Source organism: Podarcis liolepis, assembly GCF_965112155.1.
Source record: "Podarcis liolepis genome assembly, chromosome: 7".
Lineage (NCBI taxonomy): Eukaryota > Metazoa > Chordata > Lepidosauria > Squamata > Lacertidae > Podarcis > Podarcis liolepis.
In genome coordinates this window covers 94,378,090-94,404,596 of record NC_139561.1, presented here as the reverse complement: position 1 = coordinate 94,404,596, position 26,507 = coordinate 94,378,090, and the positions used below count along the sequence as shown (strand labels likewise).

General features: G+C 49.0%; 1 protein-coding gene across 1 annotated transcript; it reads left to right on the top strand.

The window, feature by feature from the left end:
- The first annotated feature begins 5,753 nt into the window (after positions 1-5,753).
- On the top strand, positions 5,754-22,900 carry LOC310712800 (uncharacterized protein). The gene is made up of 7 exons (XM_083516169.1): positions 5,754-5,821; positions 6,058-6,234; positions 11,885-12,379; positions 13,350-13,431; positions 14,069-14,151; positions 14,458-14,584; positions 20,853-22,900. Exons 3-7 carry the CDS (start codon positions 11,966-11,968, stop codon positions 22,337-22,339), a joined length of 2,193 nt encoding a protein of 730 aa, XP_083372295.1. The 5' UTR covers positions 5,754-5,821; positions 6,058-6,234; positions 11,885-11,965; the 3' UTR covers positions 22,340-22,900.
- Positions 22,901-26,507: the final 3,607 nt, after the last annotated feature.

Below are 26,507 nucleotides of genomic sequence, written 5' to 3'. Positions count from 1 at the left end.
TGAGGTTTTGGGGGCAATTAAATCACTGTTTTACAAGCTGCAAAAAAGAGCATGAAATCACTACAGGACTCTGAATATATTTCACTGGCGATGAAGGTGGGATCCTGCTGAGCTGTGTGCCGTGCACCGCACACAGCCGCCACAGGCAACACAGCATCGCACTGCGCATCCAGGCTACAGCTCCAGGACCCAAGGACCCAGAATGGTGACAGACAACCGCTTCATGCCATTCAGCCCGGCCTCAGGAGACTGGGAAGGATACGCCACCCACTTCCAGTTCCTCCTGGAGGCAAAGGACGTCATGAGACACAGCCAAGTAGAGGGCAACCTTCTTCAGCATCTGTGGAGAAGAAGCGACACGATAATAGAACGGCTGAAGGGGCACTTCTCGCAACAACCCTCGGTGGTAGCGTGTCGAAATGCCTTCTAGGCAAAGCGGCAGGTCTCCGGAGAAACCATAGCCAGGTATGTGACCTCCCTCTGCCAGGCTGCTCGGCTCTGCAACGTCACAGAGCTGGAAAACATGCTCGCCAACTGCCTTGTGGGCGGCCTGAGGGACGAGAAGCTGCAGTGGCCCCTCTACGCCAAGAAGGACCTGACGCTCCAGGCTGCCCTAGAGGAGGCTTTAGCAACTGAAGTTGCTGAGGGGTCAGTGCAAGGATTCCAATCAAACATGTCGTCCCAACCAAGGATCCACCACGAGGACCTCACCGACGACTCAGAATCTGACCGGGAAGACTTGCACTGAGTGCAGCAGCGCACATAAGCTGCACGCCCACCACGACCGCCTTGGCCAGAAGACGGGAACTGTGCAAGTTGCGGGGAGAGCCACGAGCAGAGGACTTGCCATTTCCGCAATGCAGAATGCCGACAATGCAGAAAAGTGGGACACATCGCCCGGGTGTGCCGTGCCTGCCCTGCCCCACGCCTCGAACCAGATGGCCGACCCAAGAGTCCCAGGCCCTGTGGTCTGACACACCAAAGCAACTCGACGGAGATCACAGACTGTCAGGTATACCAGTTGCCTCATTCTAATGCGGACAAAATTTACAACGAGGCACAGATAGGGGCAGCCCCGTTCCGCCTGGAGCTTGATACAGGATCACTCCTGTCCATAATTTTGGCATGGACATTAAGGAATTGTGTCTCAGTGGCGGCTCCAAGTTTGGCCAGCCCCATACACCCTCCGGAAGACTTCCACAAACGCTAGGTCCCCACGATGGGGGTGGGAACCTTCAATGTACAATATCAAGGGCGGAAGTGGTGGTTGGAGTTGATCGTGGTCAAGGGATGCTACGTTAGCTTATTGGGGTTGGCGCGGTTTGGGCCACTTGGGCTAGCCATCACTGGGGTGAACCGCACCAGCTCCCACATGGACGCCATGTGCAAATAGTTTCCAGAGGTTTTCGATGGGGCATTGGTATGATATACTGCCCCCCCCCCCCCGTTGGCCTACAACTAGACCCTGCCATACGACCCATCATGTTCAAGGCCCACCAGGTCCCGTTCGCCCTCAAAACCCCACATTGACAAGGAATTAGACTGGCTTGTGGAGCAAGGAGTGCCACGGGCCCCGTGAGTGTGGGGGCAGTGCCATGAGGCTGCGTTCCAAGCAGTCAAAGATCTGCTCGTCTTGAACTCAGTCCTGGTGCACTTTGACAAGAGGTTGCCGGTGGTCCAACCTGCATGTGGACTTCGCTGGCCCCTTCCAGGGAAGGACATTCTTCGTAGTGGTTGACTCATACTCCAAATGGCTGGAGGTCGTCCAGGTACCGTCCACTTCCACGGCTGCAGTCATCCGAGTACTATGTAGGCTGTTCAAAACCCACAGACTCCCTGACACCCTCATCTCCGACAACGGAACAGCATTCCAGATGACAAGATCACGCTTCAAAACGACCTTGACAGATTAGAGAACTGGGCCAAAACAAACAAGATGAATTTTAACAGGGAGAAATGTAAAGTATTGCACTTGGGCAAATAAAATGAGAGGCACAAATACAAGATGGGGGACACCTGGCTTGAGAGCAGTACGTGTGAAACGGATCTAGGAGTCTTGGTTGACCACAAACTTGACATGAGCCAACAGTGTGACGCGGCAGCTAAAAAAGCCAATGCAATTCTGGGATGCATCAATAGGAGTATAGCATCTAGATCAAGGGAAGTAATAATGCCACTGTATTCTGCTCTGGTCAGACCTCACCTGGAGTACTGTGTCCAGTTCTGGGCACCACAATTCAAGAAGGACACTGACAAACTGGAACGTGTCCAGAGGAGGGCAACCAAAATGGTCAAAGGCCTGGAAACGATGCCTTATGAGGAACGGCTAAGGGAGCTGGGCATGTTTAGCCTGGAGAAGAGGAGTTTAAGGGGTGATATGATAGCCATGTTCAAATATATAAAATGATGTCACATAGAGGAGGGAGAAAGGTTGTTTTCTGCTGCTCCAGAGAAGCGGACACGGAGCAATGGGTCCAAACTACAAGAAAGAAGATTCCACCTAAACATTAGGAAGAACTTCCTGACAGTAAGAGCTGTTCGACAGTGGAATTTGCTGCCAAGGAGTGTGGTGGAGTCTCATACTTTGGAGGTCTTTAAGCAGAGGCTTGACAACCATATGTCAGGAGTGCTCTGATGGTGTTTCCTGCTTGGCAGGGGGTGGGACTCGATGGCCCTTGTGGTCTCTTCCAACTCTAGGATTCTATGATTCACATCACAGGAGTTCCAGACCTTCGCAACATGCACAATCAGTGTTGTTCCAACCTGCCACCAATGGCCAAGCAGAGCGCATGGTGTGGACCACCAAGGACACCCTCCGCCTCATGACACAAGGGGACTGGGAATATCTCCTAGCTGCATTTGTCCTAGCCCAGCATAGCACCCCCAGCACAATGATGGCCGGAGCCCAGCGGAACTACTCATGGGCTGGCGCCTCACAACAAGACTGGACTGCCTTCACCCCAACAGGGCCCATGAGGCGGCAGCAGTGGGGGAAGGTAGGAACCCCCAGACCTTCCAGCCCCGCGACCCAGTGTACGCAAGGAACTTCGGGGAGGGCCTGGCATGGGTACCCGCCACTGTCACCAGGGCAACTGGCCCCGTGTCATACAAGGTGCTAACGAAGGGGGGAAAGCTTGGCGCCGCCACTGCGATCAACTGCTGTGATGGTTCCTGGGGGGGAACTGCAAGGAGGGCTGGACAGAGGAATCCCAAGGGGATAGCAGAAGGGTGAGGCCCATAGAGAAGGAGGAGCAGGTAAGGGAGGCAGAACTGGGAAGTCCAGAAGTGACCGAGGCTGAGCAGCCACAGGAACCAAAACCACGACCGAGTGGACCAGCGGCGTCCAACCCAACGACCCCGTCACAGCCGGCAGCCCTGGAACAAGAGCGAGAACCAGGAACCCCAACCGAGAGACACCCAAGACCACAACGCATACATAGGTGACCGGCATAATTCAACGACTAGGAATGCTAACCTTCTGGGCACTGCGGGAACTTAGAGGGGAGGGGGGTTATGTACTAAGCTTGGAGCCTAGAACAAAAGAAAAGTAGGATCCTAGAATGCAACAACTGATTGGCCTGCAGGAAAAGACCAATCAGGCTCCAGGAGGGAAGCAGAATTAGCCAATCAGACGAGACTAATTGTGTAAATAATGTATACAAAAGCCTGAGGTTTGGGGGCAATTAAATCACTGTTTTACAAGCGGCAATAAAGAGCATGAAATCACGACAGGACTCCTGAGTAGATTTCAGAGAATCTAATGCATCTTTGGTTGGGATTGTCCAGGAAGGAGATTGGAGATGGTTGCCAGTCAAAGGGTAGTTTTAAGATGTGGGGGGGGGGGGGGAGAGAGCTCCTTGTGAAAGGGGGGGGCAGTTTTGGGAGACATTCCAGCCGTGGCATTGGCAGCCAGAAGAGGAATCCTGGAAGAGGACACTCCAGGCTCATCTAGTCCAACCCCTGCGATTCAGGAACCCCGGTTCTTAGTCCCGCCAGCTCCCTTGAACTGGGCAACTCAGATGCCTGGAGCAGCGCCCCATTGGAGAGCAGCCTTGGGTCTCCTCTGGAGCTGGCCGGACCTTTTGGACGGCTGTTTCCATCCCCCTTGCCTCCAGTTGGGAGTTATAGCGCAAAGCCCATTGAGGGTGCCTGGTCCTGGAGGTGGTTTTCAAGTTGGAACTATGTTTTGACCCTTTGCCAAAAGCAGATGCCACAAAGTGTGTGTGTGTGAGGGGGGTGTCTTTTCAGTGCCAGGATACAAGGTGCTCTCTTGACCTGGGAGCCCAATCCCTCTCCCCCACCCCTAGAAAAGGGGGTCTTCCCCTCATCCTCTCCTTGCAGGACCCCCTTTTCCTTCCTCTTTGCTCAGGGAGTCGGAACCAACTCCCTCTCAAGGGACCCTGGAGCCAAACCCTTGCAGAGTTTTACTTCTCAAGCAAAGGGGGGGGGGGAGGAATACATTCTTGTTGCTCTTGAGATGTACAGAAATCTCTTCTCCTGATTTTTAGCACCGCAGGCCTGCTGTGATGGGCTTCCTTTTCCCCCCCTGCCACTGAAAAATTCCAGTTCACTGCCTCTTTGCCGATTGTTACGTTTAATTACTTCTTTTAAGGTAAAGATGTTACGCTGCATCTTTGAGACACTGCACTTTCTGCAGCTTTTTTCTCTTCTGGGTTTGAATGAAACATAATCTGTGGACTAACGTTCTTGCTTTTTGTGTGGTCCTTTCCTGCTGCTTGATATACAGCGGACGCTTATTTATTTAGTTGTCCGTGGCATTTCCATCCCCCTTTTTTCTCCAGGGGCTCCAGGTGCCAGAGACATGGTTCTCCCCCGCAGCCCCAGGCGGGACACGGGTTCCCCCTTCCCACGCGCCCAGTCCGGCACCCTGCCAGGCCCCCCCTCTTGCTGGGACAGGGCTCACTGCCCCGCAGCCCCCAAGAGAGACACCCCCGGGTCCCCCATCTGGCCCCTGCGCCCCCCCCGGAAGGCTCCCCGCTCCCCGGCGCCCCTTCGCAGCCTCAGGCAGAGAGAGGGGCTCCTCCTCCGGGACACGGGTTCCCCCTTCCCACGCACACGCGCCCAGTGCTCCTTCTTCCCGGACCCTGCCAGGCCCCCCCGGACCCCCTCTTCTTGGGACAGGGCTCACTGCCCCGCAGCCCCCCCCAGGAGCCCCCAAGAGAGACACCCCCGGGTCCCCCATCTGGCCCCCCCTGGAAGGCTCCCCGCTCCCCCGCCCAGGCGCCCCTTCGCAGCCCCAGGCAGAGAGAGGGGCTCCTCCTCCGGGACACGGGTTCCCCCTTCCCACGCACACGCGCCCAGTGCTCCTTCTTCCCGGACCCTGCCAGGCCCCCCCGGACCCCCTCTTCTTGGGACAGGGCTCACTGCCCCGCAGCCCCCCCAGGAGCCCCCAAGAGAGACACCCCCGGGTCCCCCATCTGGCCCCCCCTGGAAGGCTCCCCGCTCCCCCGCCCAGGCGCCCCTTCGCAGCCCCAGGCAGAGAGAGGGGCTCCTCCTCCGGGACACGGGTTCCCCTTCACACGCACACGCGCCCAGTCCCGGGTTCTGAGTCCTGCTTCCTCCCTCCCCCCCCCCGGAAGGGGCAGCTCTGCGCCTGCGCGACGCCCGGGCTCCTCCGCCGGGAGAGTGAAGGGTTAAGGGGCGCCGAGCTGGCTTCCTAGAGAGGACAGGAAAGGAAGGCGGGCCGCTCCTCCTCCTCCTCCTCCCCTCTGACGTCCCTTCCGGCCAGAGCAGCCTCCCCTGCGCCTGCCGGGCTCCTCTCGGGGCAAGCCTGCGGAACTCCCTGCCCCGCGACGCTGAGGCTCTCGCGCCTTCGGTTTCCTCTTCCTCCTCCCAGGACCAGGCTCGGCCTGGCTTCTCCTCCCGGAGGGGGGGGGGGGGCAAAGGAAGGCTCTCTTTCCCAGGAGTTGCCAGGCTCCAGGGGCAGCTGGACGGGGGGGTCTCCGAGGGACTCTCGGCCTCCTTCACCAACTCCGGTTCCGGGGGGCGGGGGGCTCTCTTCCTTTTATCTCCCCTTCTTTTTCTTTCTTGCAACAGACGTTGATGTCATGTCTGGAAGGAGAGGGGCGAAAGGGGGCATCCCAGAGCCCTTGTCTCTTTTTATCCAAGAGAAAGTCATCTAAAGAAGCGCCCAAACAGAAAGGAGGATCCCGTCCTACGTCTCTTTCCTGGGCATCTTGCAATAACCTCCATTTTAACTTGGCATAAAAAGAGGTAAATATTTCTGCATCCCCCAGCTTGACATAGGCTTTAATTTCAGCACATAATGATTTTGAAACAACATAAATTGGTATTTGTCACAGTAACACACAAATATTTTATCTTCAGTTTGAAACCCTGTTTCCTCCACCAAAACCTTCTGGTCTTCTCCTCTCATATTCTTTGCTAACCTTTTCCTTTCCTGGTGATTAATTTAAAGCCTTCTAACATATCAGATGCCACACAGATGGAGCCTGTGTGTGTGTGTGTGTGTGTGTGTGTGTGTGTTGTTTCCTCTTGTTTTTTGAATAACTTTTTATTGGGTTTTATAAAGAAGGATCATAGGAATAACAAAGGATACAGATAAATAAAGCAACTCTCCTCATGCCATTTGTATATCACAAAAGCAGCGTAATTAATTTGCGACATCAGGTTCATTGTCAGTGGTCAGCGTATGACTTTTGGGTTAATGAATTGGTTTGAACGCAACCAAAAATAAAGGGGAAACACAACAGAGTGAACAGAGAGCATTCCCCATGGCAAAGCCCTTGTGGTTGTGCTTCGATTAAGGGAGAGTCATGGGCCTTTCTCCTCTTCCATTGCCAACAAAACAATATAAAGTGTTGGTCTGTTGATGAACTTAGGCCCAGAAATGAACTGGCAACCAATGCAGGTATTTTAAAACAGGAACTACATGTATGCCAAAGGATTTTCGTGGGTCTTCAGTGAGGAGGGGTAGATGCCACCTGTCAGGCTTCAGGGAATCCCATCCCTCCCCCAGTGGCCAGCCAAGAAGTAGACAACAAGAAGAGTTCCTGCCGAGTCCTTTATTCAATATTTACAGAGAGAGACTTTGAACAGCGCCTCTTCATTGCAGTAATGGCGTTGTTCTGAGTAAAGTCCCACCCCTCTGTCTCTCCTCTTCTACGTCATCCCTGCGTCGGCTGATCTGTGCTTTCTGCCTCTGAGCTTCCTGTTCTCCTACTCTCAATGCATGCTGGATCCTGGGAGGAGGGTCAGGAATGCTTTCTGAAGACACAGAGTCTGTCAACTTTCTCTCCCCTGGTGCTGCTGCTTCCTGCTGCTGCTCTCCCAATATTTCCCAGCTTCTCCCCTCTGCAGCCTCTGAACTATGACCTTCTGCAAACCACTGTTGTCAATCTATACTGTCCTCCTCTTCTCGGGAAGGTTCAGGAGGAGGGAAGGGGGTCTCCAGCATTCCTCTTGGGTCCAGTCCCTGACCCCACCTGAAGCCTGTTGGAGAAAAGGTGGGATAGAAATGCCATTAGTAAAAGAGGGAACCCAGTTGAGAACCCAACCGCTGCATTTGGGGCCAGTTTCCGAGGCGTCTTCCAGGGCAGTTCCACCCAGAGGGCCTTGCCACCGTCCCCTCGGATCCAGAGCAGGAAGTCCCCAAGGGACGGTGGCTGGAGCTAGACATGGGCCCTGCTGCTCACCAAGCCACCCAAGCAGATATGGTTGGGTTGGGGCGAAGCTCTGGACTATGAAGTGGGGTTGGGAGGGACCCCCACTGTTGCCCTGGCTCCAGATTACACTCACTTGTCACTCACAGTTATGACTTCTCCCTCCTCCTCCTAGAATCATAGAATCATAGAATCATAGAGTTGGAAGAGACCACAAGGGCCATCGAGTCAACCCCCTGCCAAGCAGGAAACACCATCAGAGCACTCCTGACATATGGTTGTCAAGCCTCTGCTTAAAGACCTCCAAAGTAGGAGACTCCACCACACTCCTTGGCAGCAAATTCCACTGTCGAACAGCTCTTACTGTCAGGAAGTTCTTCCTAATGTTTAGGTGGAATCTTCTTTCTTGTAGTTTGGATCCATTGCTCCGTGTCCGCTTCTCTGGAGCAGCAGAAAACAACCTTTCTCCCTCCTCTATGTGACATCCTTTTATATATTTGAACATGGCTATCATATCACCCCTTAACCTTCTCTTCTCCAGGCTAAACATGCCCAGCTCCCTTAGCCGTTCCTCATAAGGCATCGTTTCCAGGCCTTTGACCATTTTGGTTGCCCTCCTCTGGACACGTTCCAGTTTGTCAGTGTCCTTCTTGAATTGTGGTGCCCAGAACTGGACACAGTACTCCAGGTGAGGTCTGACCAGAGCAGAATACAGTGGCACTATTACTTCCCTTGATCTAGATGTTATGCTCCTATTGATGCAGCCCAGAATTGCATTGGCTTTTTTAGCTGCCGCATCACACTGTAGGCTCATGTCAAGTTTGTTGTCAACCAAGACTCCTAGATCCTTTTCACATGTACTGCTCTCAAGCCAGGTGTCACCCATCTTGTATTTGTGCCTCTCATTTTTTTTGCCCAAGTGCAATACTTTACATTTCTCCCTGTTAAAATTCATCTTGTTTGCTTTTGCCCAGTTGTCTAATCTGTCAAGGTCGTTTTGAAGTGTGATCCTGTCCTCTGGGGTGTTAGCCACCCCTCCCAGTTTGGTGTCATCTGCAAATTTGATCAGGATGCCCTTGAGTCCATCATCCAAGTCGTTGATAAAGATGTTGAATAAGACCGGGCCCAAGACAGAACCCTGTGGCACACCACTAGTCACTCTTCTCCAGGATGAAGAGGAACCATTGATGAGCACCCTTTGGGTTCGGTCAGCCAGCCAGTTACAAATCCACTGAGTGGTAGCATAGTCAAGACCGCATTTTACCAGCTTCTTTACAAGAATATCATGGGGCACCTTGTCAAAGGCCTTGCTGAAATCAAGGTAGGCTACATCCACTGCGTTCCCTTCATCTACCAGGCTTGTAATTCTGTCAAAAAACGAGATCAGGTTAGTCTGACATGACTTATTTTTCAGAAATCCATGCTGACTGTTGGTGATCACAGCATTCCTTTCTAGGTGCTCACAGACTGTTTGCTTAATGATCTGCTCCAGAATCTTCCCTGGTATTGATGTCAGACTGACTGGGCGGTAATTATTTGGGTCCTCTCTTTTCCCCTTTTTGAAAATAGGGACAACATTTGCCCTCCTCCAGTCTGCCGGGACTTCGCCTGTTCTCCAGGAATTCTCAAAGATGACTGCCAGTGGTACTGAAATCACATCTGCCAGTTCTTTTAATACTCTTGGATGCAGTTCATCTGGCCCTGGAGACTTGAATACATCTAAACTAGCCAAGTATTCTTGTACTATCTCCTTAGTTATTCTGGGCTGTGTTTCCTCTGCTGAATCATTTGCTCCAAATTCTTCAGGTCGGGCATTGTTTTCTTTATCGGAGAAGACTGATGCAAAGAAGGCATTGAGGAGTTCAGCCCTTTCTGTGTCCCCTGTTTGCATTTCACCATCTTCTCCTCTGAGTGACCCCACTGTTTCTTTGTTCTTCCTTTTGCTACGAACATACCCATAAAAGCCTTTTTTGTTGCTTTTAACCTCTCTAGCAAGCCTGAGTTCATTCTGTGCTTTAGCTTTTCTGACTTTGTGTCTACACGTGCTGGCTATTTGTTTGAATTCCTCTTTGGTGGTTTCCCCCCTTTTCCATTTTTTGTACACATCCTTTTTTAATCTTAACTCAGTTAAAAGTTCTTTAGATAGCCACCCTGGCTTCTTTAAGCACCTTCCATGTTTCCGTCTCATTGGTATTGCCTGACGTTGTGCTTTTACTATCTCCCTCTTAACAAACTCCCAGCCATCATGAACTCCCTTTCCTTTTAGTATTACTGTCCATGGGATCTCACCCAGCACTTCCCTAAGTTTTATGAAGTCGGCTTTCTTAAAGTCAAGAAATTGAGTCCTAGTATGCTTGGCTGCTCCTTTCCGCTGTATAGTAAACTTCAGAAGAGCATGATCACTCGCGCCTAATGATCCTTCCACTTCTACCCCACTAACCAGGTCATCAACATTGGTTAGGACCAGATCTAAAATGGCTGTTCCTCTTGTTGCTTCTCCCACTTTCTGGACAATGAAGTTGTCTGCAAGGCCAGTGAGGAATCTGTTTGACCTTATGCTCTTGGCTGAGTTTGACATCCAACAAATATCCGGGTAATTGAAGTCCCCCATTACTACTATCTCCCTTCCTTTTGCATGCTTGGCCATCTGTTCCAGGAAGGCATCATCTATGTCCTCCGTTTGGCTTGGGGATCTATAGTAAACTCCCACAATGAGGTCTCTGTTATTCTTCTCTCCCTTAATTTTGACCCAAATGCTCTCACTTTGGCTTTGAGGTTCTAAATCTTGGATTTCTTCACAGGTATACACATCCCTGACATATAACGCCACTCCTCCTCCTTTCTTGTCTGGTCTGTTTCTCTGAAATAGATTGTATCCCCCCATTATTACATTCCAATCATGGGACTTATCCCACCAGGTTTCAGTGATGCCTATTATGTCATATTTAGTTTGCTGTACCAAGAGCTCAAGCTCATCTTGTTTATTTCCCATGCTTTGCGCATTAGTGTACAGACATTGAAGTCCATTAATCATTCCCCCGTGTCTCTTATTTAAGGATTTTTTCCTCCCACCACTAGGTCTGCGTGCTGCTTGCTCCATTTGGTCTATGACATTTGGATGATCATCTTCATCAATTGATAGACTCCTACCTTCAGGAGCACTGTCTCCCTCCCCCACATTAGTCAGTTTAAAGCCCTTCTGATGAGGTTTCTGAGATTTTTGGCAAAAACATTTCTCCCAACCGTTGTGAGGTGCAGCCCATCGCTTGCCAGAAGTCCATCTTCAAGAAACTGCAGTCCGTGATCTAAGAATCCAAACCGTTCCTGTTTACACCATTTGCGAAGCCAGCTGTTCACTTCCACTATTTTTCCCTCTCTCCCTGGGCCACGTCGTTTAACTGGGAGGACAGATGAGATGACAATTTGTGCATTTAGTTGCTTCAATTTCCTGCCGAGAGCCTCGTAGTCTCTTTTGATCTTCTGGAGGCTATTGCTTGCAGTGTCATTGGTTCCCACATGAACCAAGAGGAAGGGGTATTTGTCAGTGGGTTTTATGATTCCTTGCAGTCGTTCAGTTACATCTTGGATCTTTGCCCCGGGGAGACAGCACACTTCCCGAGACATCTTGTCAGGCCCACAGATGACTGCTTCTGTTCCCCTCAGTAGGGAGTCCCCTATCACCACTACACGCCTCCTCTTAGGTTTGGTTCTTCCGTGAGCTGTCCGTTCCAAGATCGCCTGCACATTCCCTGAAGACTGACTTTGCTGCTCGTCTTCATATACCTGATCGACTGTAATGAGGGAGAGATCCTCAAATGGAGTCTGCTCTTCGTCTTCCATGTTAGGGGAGAGGACCTCAAAGCGATTGTGTATTTCTAAACAATCAGAGCGAACCCTGGGCCTCCTACTTCTTTGAGTCACGTTTCTCCATATATCTGGCTCCTGTGCTGGTGAACTGGCCTCCTTCTCAGGGGAGTCCCCTGTCTCCTCCTTGGTGGAGACGGTGTGCTCTGTTGCTTCCAAGAAGAGCTCCAGCTCTCTAATTCTTTGGAGCGTAGCTACACGTTCCTCCAGTTGCTGTACTTTGTCTTTTAAGAGGGCAATCAACATGCAATTGCTGCAGGTAAAGCTGCCTGCAACCTTTGGCAAGAAGGTTCCTCTCCCCATGCTTCCTTAGGGAACACTCTTCTTCTCTTGGCTGTGCTTTGATCTTATAATAGAAGAATGTGTTTGATTCATAGGATTTGCTGCACCTTCCATTAGAACTTGGCAGAGGACCAAGGGGCTCCTTCCCATCTCTTGGAGATTTCCGGAGAGCCCAGATGGATGAGCAAGACTCAGCTGGCCCTGAAGCAGGAAGAGGCCATGCCATGGAAACTGGGAGCAGTGGGGGATTCGGGGAAAACTCTGTGAAGAAGGAACTGGGTGAGGAGGATACCCCTTCCTCAGAGGTGCAGAGCCAGCAGCTCAGGCAGTTCTGCTACCAGGAGGCCAAAGGACCCCGAGAGGTTTGCAGCCGACTCTACCACCTTTGCTGTCGATGGCTGAAGCCAGAAAGACACACGAAAGCTCAGATGTTGGACCTGGTGATCTTGGAGCAGTTCCTGGCTGTCCTTCCTCTGGAGATGGAGATCTGGGTGAGGGAATGCGGAGCGGAGACCAGTTCCCAGGCGGTGGCCCTGGCCGAAGGTTTCCTCCTGAGTCAGGCAGAGGAGAGGAAACAGGCAGAGCAGCAGGTGAGAGAGACTTTCCTCTGGATACTCCCAAGGGGCTCCAAAGAGGAGGGAGAGTATTCCCAAATCATTTCCTAATGGCCCATCCTTTTTTGGAAAGCATATTATTATTATTATTTATGACACCCATGTGGCTGGGTGCCTTCCAGCACATATACAGTGGTGCCTCGCAAGACGAAATTAATTCGCTCCGCGAGTTTTGTCATCTTGCGATTTTTTTCGTCTTGCGAAGCACGGTGTCGGGAAAGTTTTGGAAAAGCTTCAAAAATCACCAAAGTCTTTAAAAACCTCAAAAAAAGCTACCACACCACGTTCTATGAGTTGCTCCTCGAAGTCAAGTCGCATCTGTATTAACGGTGTTAAGAAAAAGGAAACAAACTTGCAAAACGTTTCCGTCTTGCGAAGCAAGCCCATAGGGAAAATCGTCTTGCGAAGCAGCTCAAAAAACAAAAAACCCTTTCGTCTAGCGAGTTTTTTGTCTTGCGAGGCATTCGTCTTGCGAGGTACCACTGTAAATGCATAATAAGACATCAGATGTCTTCTAAAAGTTATGCATTTTCTTATCTCCTTCTCACCTGATGGGAGGGCATTCCCCAGGGTGGGGGCCACTGTGGAGAAGGTCTTCTGCCTGGTTCCCTGTAACTTCACTTGTCACAGTGAGGGAATCGGCAGAAGACCCTCGGAACTGGACCTCAGTCCATGGAGACGCTCCTTTGGGTATACTGGGCCTTTGAGGCCGTTTAGGGCTTTAAGGATCAGCACCAACACTTTGAATTGTGCTGGGAAACGTTCTGGGAGCCAGTGAAGATCCTTGAGGACCAATGTTTCATGGTCCTGGCAGCCAACCCCAGACACCAGTCTAGCAGAAGCAGGAAGCAGCTTTTACCTCTGTCCCCCGAAAGCGCTTGCCTCTGCCATTCCTTCTCTAACCCTTCTCCCCATTCTCTGCTTTGAATCCTTGTTGATCTTTCAGAGGAAGGATCTTTTGGCAGAAAGGGGTCTTGATTCTTCTGAGGCAGAGAAGACTCCGTTGGACGCCAGAGTGAGGCCTCTGGGTAAGGAGGAAGGAGTGTTTTCTCCCCCGTTTTGTCACATTCTCTTGGTTTCGAAACTAATTGTGAGTTCTTTACATCTTTTGGGGGAAGACACCTGGAGCCCAGAGCTCGGGGGGGGGGGAGAGAGATGTATTTTTGCACAACTATTATATGAAATGGGTACAAATGAGTCCAAATGTACTCAGGTGGGAAGACTTTTACTGCAGCTGGTTCAATTCCACAGTTTATTATCTCTTCCAGCAATGCCTGTACATTAGTCCAAATTGAGCTCTGATTGACAGGAGAACCTCTGCTTCTTAATGGCGGCGCAGGAGGGTTTTTGGCAGGCGAAGGGCTTTTGCACTCAGCGCCTCCCTGCCTCCCGCAATCCATGCCGGAGCCGGAGCCTGGTACCAAGACGAACTGGGAGTGAAGCCAGTTCCTCCCTGTCCCTGGGGGAAACGTGCAAGGAGAATTACCCTCAGTCATCCTTGTTTTTCCTTCTCCAACGATCTCCCGCTGCCTCCATTAAAGCAGAGCGGAACCGGAAGCTAGCAGGGGAGACTTGGACGAAGCCCCATCTGTACTGAGAGATGCACTGTTTCACCTCTGAGAGAAGCAGGCGCTCACGGTTTCCACTTACCTTGGTCTCTCCCAGGTGACGGAATGATGCCACCAAGACCTGCTCCTTCATCTTTTCATGGTGGTGGAGGGGAGGCAGCAGCTGTGGACCCAGATCAGGTAGGGGGAAGGAGCCTTGTGGGGAAGGACTGCTTGGATGCAGACTGGCTGGATGCAGAGGAATGGTGGGAGGAGCCAGAGAAGAGGGAGCCGACTGGGAGGAGGAGGAGGAGGGGTCTGAAGCTGGAGAGGGAAGAGGGCTCAGGGAGCAGAGGGAGTCTGTGGCAGAGAGCAGCCCAGACTCCGAGGCAGAAGCTGCAGCAGGAGAGAGGGATGAGGAAGGCAGAGAGGGGTCTGGCCGCTGTAGAAAACAACAGAGCCAGGTGAATGTTCTCTAAGAGGACAGCCTTTTCCCTGTTCTGTTAGGGTCCAGTGTGCTTTGAAGATGTAGCTGTCCATTTCACTGATGAGGAGTGGGCGTTGCTGGATCCTGACCAGAGAGCTCTCCATAAGGAAGTCATGGAGGAGAATCGTGGGATCTTGGACTCTCTCGGTAAGGCTCCCTATTGGATCATCCTATCTGTTTTGTAAATCAAGTCATCTCTCTATGTGACGAACCTCTGATATTTCGATGGGGCTCAACAGCGCCACCCACAGCACCTGGGATGTTAACACTCCCACAGCAAACCTTGGATGGATGGCTATTGATTGTTTTCCCTGTGAATATTCTTCCTCCAGTTCTGTGGTTTAAAACCACGATTAGGCTGTCCGAACTGCCCAGGCCTTCTTAAATGTAGGATTCAGAGTGATTTGAGGTGTTGAATTAGCTTCAGTCAAGTTTTCTGCTTTTGTTCTTGCTTCTGGCTCTCTCTGGTTGACCAAAGAGTCGCTTGACATTGGAGATGGCACAGATTCCACGACTGAACCAAACAAACTCCATCCCAAAACAGAGCCAGGCTTTTTGAATCTCAGGCAGTGAACCCTGTAGTAACAATAATGATAATTTTATTATTTTTGTCCTTCCCATCTGATTGGATTGCCCCAGCCACTCTGGGCAACTTCCAACAAATATAAAACCATAATAAAACATCAAACATTAAAAACTTCCCAATACAGAGGTGCCTTCAGAAGTCCTCTAAAAGTTGTATCGTTATTTCCTTGGCATCTGCTGGGGGGGGCGTTCCACAGGGTAGGTTCCCCTATCGAGAAGGCCCCCTGCCTTGTCCCCTGTAATTTCTCCATGTCATGTAACATTTAAGTAAGGAAACTTAAATAATAATACTAATGCTGATATGACAAGTTTCTGCTGCAATCTCTGATGTCGAGAATTTAAGAAAACATCCAAATTGGGGACCGGAGGTGAGCAAGTGTGAGGAGTCCCTGCTCCTGAATAGGGTAACTGTGCCCCTGAAGGACCAGGTGTGCAGCCTGGGAGTCATTTTAGATTTGCAGCTGTCCATGGAGGTATAGGTCAATTTGGTGTCCAGGGCAGCTGTCTACCAGCTCCATCTGGTACGCAGGATGAGACCCTATCTGCCCGCAGACTGTCTCGCCAGAGTGGTGCGTGTTCTAGTTATCTCCTGCTTCGACTATTGCAATGTGCTGCACGTGGGGCTTCCTTTGAAGGTGACCTGGAAACTACCAACTAATCCAGAATGCGGCAGCTAGACTGGTGACTGGGAGTGGCCACTGACACCACATAACACTGGTCCTGAAAAACCTACATTGGCTCCCAGTACATTTCCGAGCACAATTCAAAGTTTTGGTGCTGACTTTTAAAGCCCTAAACGGCCTTGGTCCAGTATCCCTGAAGGAGCATCTCCACCTCCATCGTTCTACCCAGACACTGAGGTCCAGCTCCGAGGGTCTTCTGGCAGTTCCCTCCCTGCAAGAAGTGAGGTTACAGGGAACCAGGCAGAGGGCCTTCTCGGTGGTGGCACCTGCCCTGTGGAACACCCTCCCAGCAGATGTCAGAGAACAACTACCAGACTTTTAGACGACATCTGAAGGCAGCCCTGTTTAGAGAAGCTTTTAATATGTGAAGGCCTATTATATTTTAATATTTTGTTGGAACCCACCCAGAGTGACTGGGAAAACCCAACCAGATGGGTGTCGAGAATCCAGCTCGACATCAGTAAGAAAATCAGTAAGAAATCAGTCTTACACCAAGATGACTTGAAGAAAAAGCTTTGGCTTCAGCCGCAATGTTTATTGTGTGCAGTAAGAAATAAATCATCCTCTCTCCTCCAGCGCTGCGCTTGCTCTGCCTGGTACTCAAAGGTACCAAATCAAAGGAATGTAACCTTGCTTTTGCCCACAGACAAAGAGAGTGTTATGCTACGTGAGCCAATCATTAGTCTAGCATGAGGTGTTCACGTGCACATCATGCTCTTAGCAATATCTCGTGCTGTAAAATCACTCTGCAATAATAAGAACTCTGCTCATGCTCTTATGTACAAGCAATCATTTTCCCACATGCCCTCTTTTCTTGTTTATATTATAAGAGGGACCATTAATCAGAATCGCATTCCCATTACCTAAGCATTTATATTTTGCAACATAAATTCCCCTTGTAACCCCTGTGGTGGGCCTTGGTCGAAACCACCATGCAATATATTGGGAAATCAAAAAAAAAGCAAGCATTGAATACAACACACCATAATAAAACCAAAAATACATGCAATTACAATCAATAATAAATTTCTTAACCATAATCGATTAGGCAACCAAGAAAATAACCAATCCCATGGATCAAAACCTTCAGGCGGATTCAAAGGATTATGGGTTATCATTTGTTCCATATAATCAATAATAACAGAGATATTGGTCGATTGATCAGTTATATACATACATACAACAATGAGAATGAATTAAGGCATAAATTCCACCTTTAGAGGCAAGGATTACATTTAAAGCATAAAAAGTTTATAAAGCAACTTCTCTCATTTCTGACCTTTTTGTTTTGTTTTTTTGTTGATTATTTTTAAAACAAAGATGATAGAATTAAAAACAAAGCTTCGGTCCAATTTGCCACAGAATAACCATAAATCAGATTGAAGCAAACATGTAGATTTACTGCTCTTTCTCATCCAGTCCAACCAAACATAAAAATCTCTACACGCAGCCTGTTGGTCATAAGTCATGTAAGTTGTGACATTATTAACTGAGACTTTTGGCCTATCACTCATAGTGGTAATAAAAAAAAACAAAAAACAAAAAAAAATTCCATCAAAATACTCATAGGTCCAATTACAATATGGATAATGACCTAAAAATATACTGCTATTATGATTAAAACGAAAACAATAAGGCACTATTTTTACAAGCGATAATAATAATAAAAAAAACGGGGTGAACTTATACGATTATCCTTCATATTATTGCTAATCTTATATGAAGCATTTACTGGAATGCTAGAACACCACCACCAAAAAAGGCTCAAAGCTTTTTAAAGTTTTTTAAAATCATTTTTCTCAGCAGCTAAAAGGCACTAGCCAAGCATATTTCGCTTGCTGTAACTAAAAAGATTGCAACAAGGTCGAGAACAGAGCCCATTGTCTTTGCAGGCCTTGTTAAAGAACCATATTGCAACTTGCTTTCAGTCCGGGAACCATGCCAAAGCACAAAAATGAAACAACTGGAACACACTGAAATCCCTTCACCCCCTCCCTTGCCAAGAGTCCACAATAGTTCCAAGACAGCCCTCTGTACATGCTCAGGGGAACACATCATAGGGCAGGACTCCTGAGGGAGGAGAAAAAAAGAAGAGATCTGGGGGGTAAAATCCAAGCGATGCTGGTCCGGCGAGGGCATCCCACAAAGAACAAAAATCAGAAAAGGCCCGAGAAATATACGCAAGGCCATTGTCAGTTTTTAAGGTATGGGGTTTTCCCATAACAGCAAAACAGCGCATCAAATGTTGAATAACATGTCGAGTGGTCTCTCCTTTAAGAGGAGTGGCCCAGATAAAGCCAGAGGCAGTGTCCACAGTGAGATGTACCTTAGAAAATGAAGCCAAAGAAGGCGTGTGGGTGACATCCATTTGCCAAATTGTCAGGGGATGCAGGCCTCTAGGGTTGACTGCATCAAAAGGAATGACTGTGGGAGATTTAGCGCATACTGTGAGAGATTTAGCACTGTGACACAATGTCTCGAGCTTGAGAGATGGGCAACAAAAAAGATGCTTAAATTAAAATGCTTAAATTAAAAGATGCTTAAATCATCAGATGCTTAAATTCTTCCTGGGAGAAGGGCAGGTACACTGACTGTAAGTCCATTCCAGAGAGGGCAAGGGCTCGATGTCGGCCCTTAGCAACAAGGTCCATGATGCTGTTGGGTGTAGCATACACGTTCCACGGAGGAGTATGAGGCAGGTGAAGCCACTCCACAATAGACACAGCCCCAGGCTTCTGGCCTGTGGTGTACAATATAGCTGTTGGAAGGAGCGGGGTGGCAAATACTGCAAGTGATAATTGTGCCACGGAAAGAGAAGGAATCCTGTCCACCATACATCTGCGGAGATGGTTGTTCACAGTGGTTAGAGCCTCTTCCATTGCAGAGGTGACTGTGAGCTTGTCTGCTGGATCCTTATGTCCTTTAAGGGCAGAAAATAGTGGAGACAAAGTGGAGGTGGGCAGGTCCAAATAACTCTTTATCCAATTCAGCTGTCCAAGAATTTGTTGTAAATCCACCAGTTTAAGATGATCAGGGAACTGTAGTTGAGGCGTGACTGGAATGGCAGCAGATGCTGTCAGCTTGTGTCCCAGGTACGTAATGGGTAAGGTCCGCTGGATTTTTTTCCTTAGCCACTGTCAATCCAACAGGTTTTATCCTTAGCAGGATTTTGGGACACGGCGGAGGACAAGGCCGTGGCTAGCAGTGCCCACTGACTGGCAGGCTTTAAGCATATCAGCAATGGCTATATTTGATGTTGTCATCAAAGGGCGCAGCGCTTGCTTACAGTCCTCATTTGCATTAGCAAACGCAAGCTGGCGTACAATCAGTTCTTGTGCTGCCAGGTCCTGAACTTGCCGCTTGAAGGTATTATACAAGCGATCAACAAATTGTCCATAGGGCTTTGCAGGGCCCTGTCTGATGCTGCCCCACCGGCCATTGCGCTCATTCCTGTCATCAGGGACAGAGGCCAGAGCCTCTTGGGCTGAGGCTGTGGTGGCTGCCCAATACATAGGATCAAGGGCCAACTGTTGGGCAATGGTAAGAAAATTGCCTCCTCCCGTCAGCCCATCGAGAACATCGGTTTGGGTCAGCATGACAGGGGCTGGGGTGCAGGAGCAATCACAGGAAAGAGATTTGGAGTATCAAAATCAAAAGGCAGCAACGGAGCAGCAGTACAAAGAGTCTCTTCTTGGAGAGGAGTTGTAACGGGAGGCGCAGGAAGTGAAGAATGCGGAGAATGCAGGGGAGGGAGGACAGGAGCCGAAGGAGAAAAAATGTCTGCCTGTTTAGGAGGCTGATAAGACGGTGCTTCTGAAGGCAGCATGAGGACTGGGAGGGGGGGCAAAGGAGCTGAAGCAGCGGCCAGGAGGAGATTTGTAGGAGTTAGGCTTGAGATAGCCTTATAAACCTTACAGCAGGCATGCAAAACTTTGACATCAATCTGAGGATGGTTTTGGAAAAATTGTCCTATGTTTTCCCAGTCTTTTAAATGATAATTCCCATTCTGAGGAAACCAGGGACAGTGAATATCCAATGCTTCTATAAGAGACACGATATCAGCATCTGAGACAATGAAGCTGTTGCTGGCCAAAAGAAATTTAAGGTCTTCAAAAAACTTTTTCTGTGGTGCAGATAGAGACGTCCCCATGATTGCAAGAGTTGCAAAAAGAGCAGGGAGCACTTACCAGGGATCCTTAGAAGGATGAATGGCAGCCTGAAGCCCTTGCCGGGCGAGATAAGTGCTGATAAGTCCGTAACGTAGTCCAGAATCACTCACGCGGGGTACCAAGGGAGCACTCACCGGGATCCATAGCGGATGAAAGACGCGTGGTGAGCGTTGAACGATGAGAAACAACGTGGAGTCCAAAGGTAGTCACACGGGGCACCAATTGTCGAGAAATCAGCTCGACATCAGTAAGAAAATCAGTAAGAAATCAGTCTTACACCAAGATGACTTGAAGTAAAAGCTTTGGCTTCAGCCGCAATGTTTATTGTGTGCAGTAAGAAATAAATCATCCTCTCTCCTCCAGCGCTGCGCTTGCTCTGCCTGGTACTCAAAGGTACCAAATCAAAGGAATGTAACCTTGCTTTTGCCCACAGACAAAGAGAGTGTTATGCTACGTGAGCCAATCATTAGTCTAGCATGAGGTGTTCACGTGCACACCATGCTCTTAGCAATATCTCGTGCTGTAAAATCACTCTGCAATAATAAGAACTCTGCTCATGCTCTTATGTACAAGCAATCATTTTCCCACAGATGGGTGGAGTATAAATAATTTTTTTATTATTTATTAGCATATAGATTATATTTTAATTTTGAACAGGGAACTTTCCTTCATTGGCTACCATTTAAATAATAATAAAAGCACACTTTATTTATGAATATATTACAGGTCCATATTTAAGTTTGAACAAAATGATGTTACCAAGTCAAGCTGTACAGTTATCTTTTAAAAACTCAAGAGAGAAAACATCCAATATTCAACTTGATTTGTATATGAAACTACAGATTTTTACAGAACAAAGGAACATTATAACATCTAACTCCCTTCAGTTTTTCCCTGTCAAAACATTAATGAGCATTGCTGCATAATTTGGGACAGCACTTCTTCCCAAGGCTCTAATATAATTCCTGTTTGTTTCAGGTGGTGATGAATTGGAAATGAAGAACAAGGGAGACTACAACAAAATCCACACAGTGGAGGAGCCATATCAGGATTCAGACTGTGGAGAGAGCTTCAGTCAGAGCTCCCATGCCACTTCCCATCAAAGAAATCCCCTTGAGAAGAAACACTACCACTGCTTGGATTGTGGAAAAAGCTTCACCAGGAAAGAAAGTTTCACTTCCCATCAAAGAATTCATACAGGGGAGAAACCTTATCAGTGCTTGGAATGTGGAAAGAGCTTCAGTCAGTGCTCTCATCTCATTGCCCATCGAAGAATTCATACAGGGGAGAAACCCTATAAATGCTTAGAATGTGGAAAGAGCTTCAGTCGAAAGGACAGTTTCACTTGCCACCAAAGAATTCATACAGGGGAGAAACCCTATCAGTGCTTGGAATGTGGAAAGAGCTTCACCTGGAAAATAAGTTTCATTTCCCATAAAAGAATTCATACAGGAGAAAAACCCTATCAATGCTTGGAATGTGATAAGAGCTTCAGTCGAAAGGACAATTTCACTTCCCATCAAAAAATCCATACAGGGGAGAAACCCTATCAATGCTTGGAATGTGGAAAGAGCTTCACAAGGAAAGAAAGTTTCACTGTCCATCAACGAATTCATACAGGGGAGAAACCTTATCAGTGCGCGGAATGTGGAAAGAGCTTCAGTCACAGCTACCATCTCACTTCTCATCGTAGACTTCATACAGGGGAGAAACCTTATCAGTGTGCGGAATGTGGAAAGAGCTTTGTTCGAAAGGACAGTTTCACTTCCCATCAAAGAATTCATACAGGGGAGAAACCTTATCATTGCTTGGAATGTGGAAAGAGCTTCAGTGAAAGCTCCAGTCTCACTGCCCATCAAAAAATTCATACAGGGGAAAAACCCTATCAGTGCTTGGAATGTGGAAAGAGCTTCACTTGGAAAAAGTGTTTCACTTCCCATCAAAGAATTCATACAGGGGAGAAACCATATCAGTGCTTGGAGTGTGGAAAGAGCTTCAGGAATTGCTCAGATTGCAATTCTCATCGAAGAATTCATACAAGGGGGAAACCTTATCAGTGCTTGGAGTGTGGAAAGAGCTTCAGCTGGAAACAGAGTTTCGCTTCGCATAAAAAAATCCATACAGGGGAGAAGCCATATCACTGTGTGGAATGTGGAAAGGGATTCATTAATAATGCGAAACTCACTTCCCATCAAAGAATTCATACAGGGGAGAAACCCTATCAGTGCGTGGAATGTGGAAAGAGCTTCACCTGGAAAATAAGCTTCACTTCCCATCAAAGAATTCATACAGGGGAAAACCCCTATCAGTGTCTGGAATGTGGAAAGAGCTTCACCAGGAAAGAAAGTCTCACAGCCCATCAAAAAATCCATACAGGGGAGAAACCATATCAGTGCGTGGAATGTGGAAAGTGCTTCAGTCAAAGCAACAATCTCATTTCCCATCAGAGAATTCACACAGGGTAGAAACCATTTTAGTGCCAAGAGTGTGATCGGAGGGATTTATGAAACTCTGGTCTCATTTTTAAAGAAGAAGAGAAGAGTTTGGATTTGATATCCCGCTTTATCACTCCCCTAAGTAGTCTCAAAGCGGCTCACAATCTCCTTTCCCTTCCTCCCCCACAACAAACACTCTGTGAGGTGAGTGGGGCTGAGAGACTTCAGAGAAGTGTGACTGGCCCAAGGTCACCCAGCAGCTGCATGTGGAGGAGCGGAGACGCGAACCCAGTTCCCCAGATTATGAGTCTACCGCTCTTAACCACTACACCACACTGGCTTTTAAAGTTCTTTAAAAACAATTGGAGCTCTTAAAAGGACTTAGAGCTCACTGAAAAAGCTAAAATAGGACAGGTTTGGACAAGTTCGTTTCTCCTTGAAGGAAAATATTTCTTCTACTCTGAGCCACTTAAAGAGAATTGGATTCCTGCAAGACAACCACTCTTATCTGGACACCTAAATTGCTAGGTCCTCTTGGACACATTCTTTCTTTTTTCTGTTTTATGGTTCCTCTCTTAAAGTAATTATTTGCTTTATTTGTTTAATTCGAATCTTAATTTGAGAAATTGGATTTTATGTTAAACAGCTTATGTGTGTTGGGTATCAGGCTGGAAGGAAGAGGGAGGGCTGGAAAAATGCAAGAAACAGGATCTCTTGGGAAAGAGTTATTCTGTGACCTTGGCAAACTGATAAGGTGCCGCTGGAAAAGGGAGAGTGAGATTTTGACTATGGCAGTTGAAAAACAGTTAACACCGGGCCTGAGTAGAAGATCTTCACAGCAAGACCCAGGGGACAGGTCCCCATCTGAATTGGTGGAACTTTTGCTGACTTAAAAAAGACCTGACTGAAGAGATGAAGGGCAATTTGGAGAAGCTATTAGCCCGAATTGATAGAAATAGTGAAATGGTGACAAATTTGACCACTAAAGCAGAGACACTGACAAAGAAAACAGAAGCACTAGATGTCTCCATGAAAGGAAGGAAGGGAGAAGTCTGAAAAGCTGGAAAAGGAGACCAAAAAATCAGAACAGGATATGCTTAGGATTGATGTGGATGGTTTGGGTGGGAGATGAGGCAATTGTGGGTGCTTTGGCGGTTCTTGAGATGAGACAGAAAGCCCAGCCTCTGAGACGGAGAGGAGGGAGGAGAGCAGGATTTTAGCAAAGGTTTGAGCGGAGTGGCTGGGAGTGGAAGAGGAATTCATGGAGGAGGCGCCACCCTCCTCACAGCCAGGGGTGGTGGTTTTTTGGCAGATAACCAATGTGAATAAATCCCCCCCAGTGCCACCCCCTGGCCGGTCTTCCTGTCTCCCTCTCCTTGTGCCCCCACCCTGCCCCAATCAAAGTCCCAGCCAGCAGCTGCCCCCCAGGCCTTCCTCCGCCCATCTTGGGGCCTCAAGGCATGCGGGCAGAATTTGGTGGGGGGCCAGGCTGGGCTCAGAGGTCTGCTTTCCTCTCCTTACACTGGGAAGCTTGTCTACTAACTAATGAAGGAGCGTCTCCACCCCCATCGTTCTACCTGGACGCTGAGGTCCAGCACCGAGGTTCCCTCTGGAGGTTCCCACACTGCAAGAAGCCAAGTTACAGGGAACCAGGCAGAGGGCCTTCTCAGTAGTGGCGCCCTCCCTGTGGAACGCCCTCCCACCAGATGTCAAAGAGAACAACAACTACCAGACTTTTAGAAGACATCTAAAGGCAGCCCTCTTTAGGGAAACTTTTAATGTTAGATGCATTACTGTTATTTTAATATTTTGTTGGAAGCCTCCCAGAGTGTCTGGGGAAGCCCAGCCAGATGGGCAGGGTATAAATAAATTATTATTGTTATTATTATAATGGATAAAGGGTTGTTTGGAAGACTAAGTCATCTCTACCTCCCCCCCCCCCGCCAATTTTAAAATAAAGCCTATTTAAGAATTGGGCACATGGAGGAAGCAGAATCTAATGCATTTTCGGTTGGGAGTGTCTAGCAAGGAGATTGGAGATGGTTGCCAGTCCAAGTGTCACAGTCCAGTTCATGGGCGATCAAAGTCCCGGCTCGGGACGTCGGGACCGGGGGCAAGATGGCAGGGTGGGAGCAGGAACGGGAGTCCAGAAATCCTAGAATCCTAGAGTTGGAAGAGACCACAAGGGCCATCGAGTCCAACCCCCTGCCAAGCAGGAAACACTATCAGAGCACTCCTGACATATGGTTGTCAAGCCTCTGCTTAAAGACCTCCAAAAAAGGAGAATCCACCACACTCCTTGGCAGCAAATTCCACTGTCGAACAGCGCTTACTGTCAGGAAGTTCTTCCTAATGTTTAGGTGGAATCTTCTTTCTTGTAGTTTGGATCCATTGCTCCGTGTCCGCTTCTCTGGAGCAGCAGAAAACAACCTTTCTCCCTCCTCTGTGTGACATCCTTTTATATATTTGAACATGGCTATCATATCACCCCTTAACCTCCTCTTCTCCAGGCTAAACATGCCCAGCTCCCTTAGCCGTTCCTCATAAGGCATCGTTTCCAGGCCTTTGACCATTCTGGTTGCCCTCCTCTGGACACGTTCCAGTTTGTCAGTGTCCTTCTTGAACTGTGGTGCCCAGAACTGGACACAGTACTCCAGGTGAGGTCTGACCAGAGCAGAATACAGTGGCACTATTACTTCTCTTGATCTAGATGCTATACTCCTATTGATGCAGCCCAGAATTGCATTGGCTTTTTTAGCTGCCGCGTCACACGGTTGGCTCATGTCAAGTTTGTGGTCAACCAAGACTCCTAGATCCTTCTCACATGTACTGCTCTCAAGCCAGGTGTCACCCATCTTGTATTTGTGCCTCTCATTTTTTTTGCCCAAGTACAATACTTTACATTTCTCCCTGTTAAAATTCATCTTGTTTGTTTTGGCCCAGTTCTCTAATCTGTCAAGGTCGTTTTGAAGTGTGATCCTGTCCTCTGGGGTGTTAGCCACCCCTCCCAATTTGGTGTAATCTGCAAATTTGATCAGGATGCCCTTGAGTCCATCATCCAAGTCGTTGAATCAGGAAGACAAGGGTCCGAGGATCAAGAAGCAAGGAGGCAAGGAAACAAACGCAGCAAGGCAGGGAACGTGTTGCTGTGGCAAAGAGCCGAAGGGAAAATGCTGACCACCTATCCCTTCCCGGCTCTTGCCACCAGGTGCAGTGAGTTACCAAGTGGTCTCACCTGTGAGGCCGCACCTTGCCTCTCCAGAACAAACTTAGGAAGGCCCCAGTCCTGCAGAGTCCTCTTGGTCACAGGGCCTGGCTCCTGCACGCACACCTGACAAAAGGAAGTTTAAGACGCAGGGGGGAATAGAGCACCTTGTGAAGCAGCTTCAGGGCAAATTTCCAGACCTGGCATTGGGAGCCAGAAGAGGAATCCTAGAAGAGGACACTCCAGGCTCATCTAGTCCAACCCCTGCAATTCAGGAACCCCGGTTCTTAGTCCCGCCAGCTCCCTTGAACTGGGCAACTCAGATGCCTGGAGCAGCGCCCCGTTGCAGAGCAGCCTTTTGGACGGCTGTTTCAATCCCCCCTGCCTTGGGAGTTGTAGTCCAAAGCCCATTGAGGGGGCTGGTTCTGGAGGGCCGGCTGAAGCCATTGTGCTCTGCCCCCCGGCCTGGCAAGGCCTCCTAGGCCAGCCCCCCACCCCTGATATCGGGCCTGTGTGTTTCTGTGGCTCTTCTGAGTCTGAGATCCTCGAGTTGAAGGGACCCCAAGGGTCATCTAGACCCGCCCCCTGCAATGCAGGAAGTGCAGCTAAAATGTTCCCTGGTGAGGTCTGGACTAGGGGGCGTTTCAGGTGGTTTTCAAGTTGGAACTAACTTTTGGCACAAAGGGGGGAGCTCTTTTCAGTGCCAGGATCCAGGGTGCTTTCTTGACCCGGGAGCCCAATCCCTCTCCCCCACCCCTAGAAAAGGGGGTCTTCCCCTCATCCTCTCCTTGCAGGACCCCCTTTTCCTTCCTCTTTGCTCAGGGAGTCGGAACCAACTCTCTCTCAAGGGACCCTGGAGCCAAACCCTTGCAGAGTTTTACTTCTCAAGCAAAGGGGGGGAAGGAATACATTCTTGTTGCTCTTGAGATGTATAGAAATCTCTTGTCCATATTGTTAACACCGCAGGCCTGCTGTGATGGGCTTCCTTGTCCC

What these genes read in the sequence shown, in the direction of transcription:
- LOC310712800 (XM_083516169.1), top strand. Translation starts at nt 11,966, where the DNA reads ATGGATGAGCAAGACTCAGCTGGCCCTGAAGCAGGAAGAGGCCATGCC. An exon ending in CGCCAGAGTGAGGCCTCTGG is followed by an intron (nt 13,432 to 14,068) that starts GTAAGGAGGAAG and finishes GGTCTCTCCCAG; the next exon opens with GTGACGGAATGATGCCACCA. An exon ending in TGGGATCTTGGACTCTCTCG is followed by an intron (nt 14,585 to 20,852) that starts GTAAGGCTCCCT and finishes TGTTTGTTTCAG; the next exon opens with GTGGTGATGAATTGGAAATG.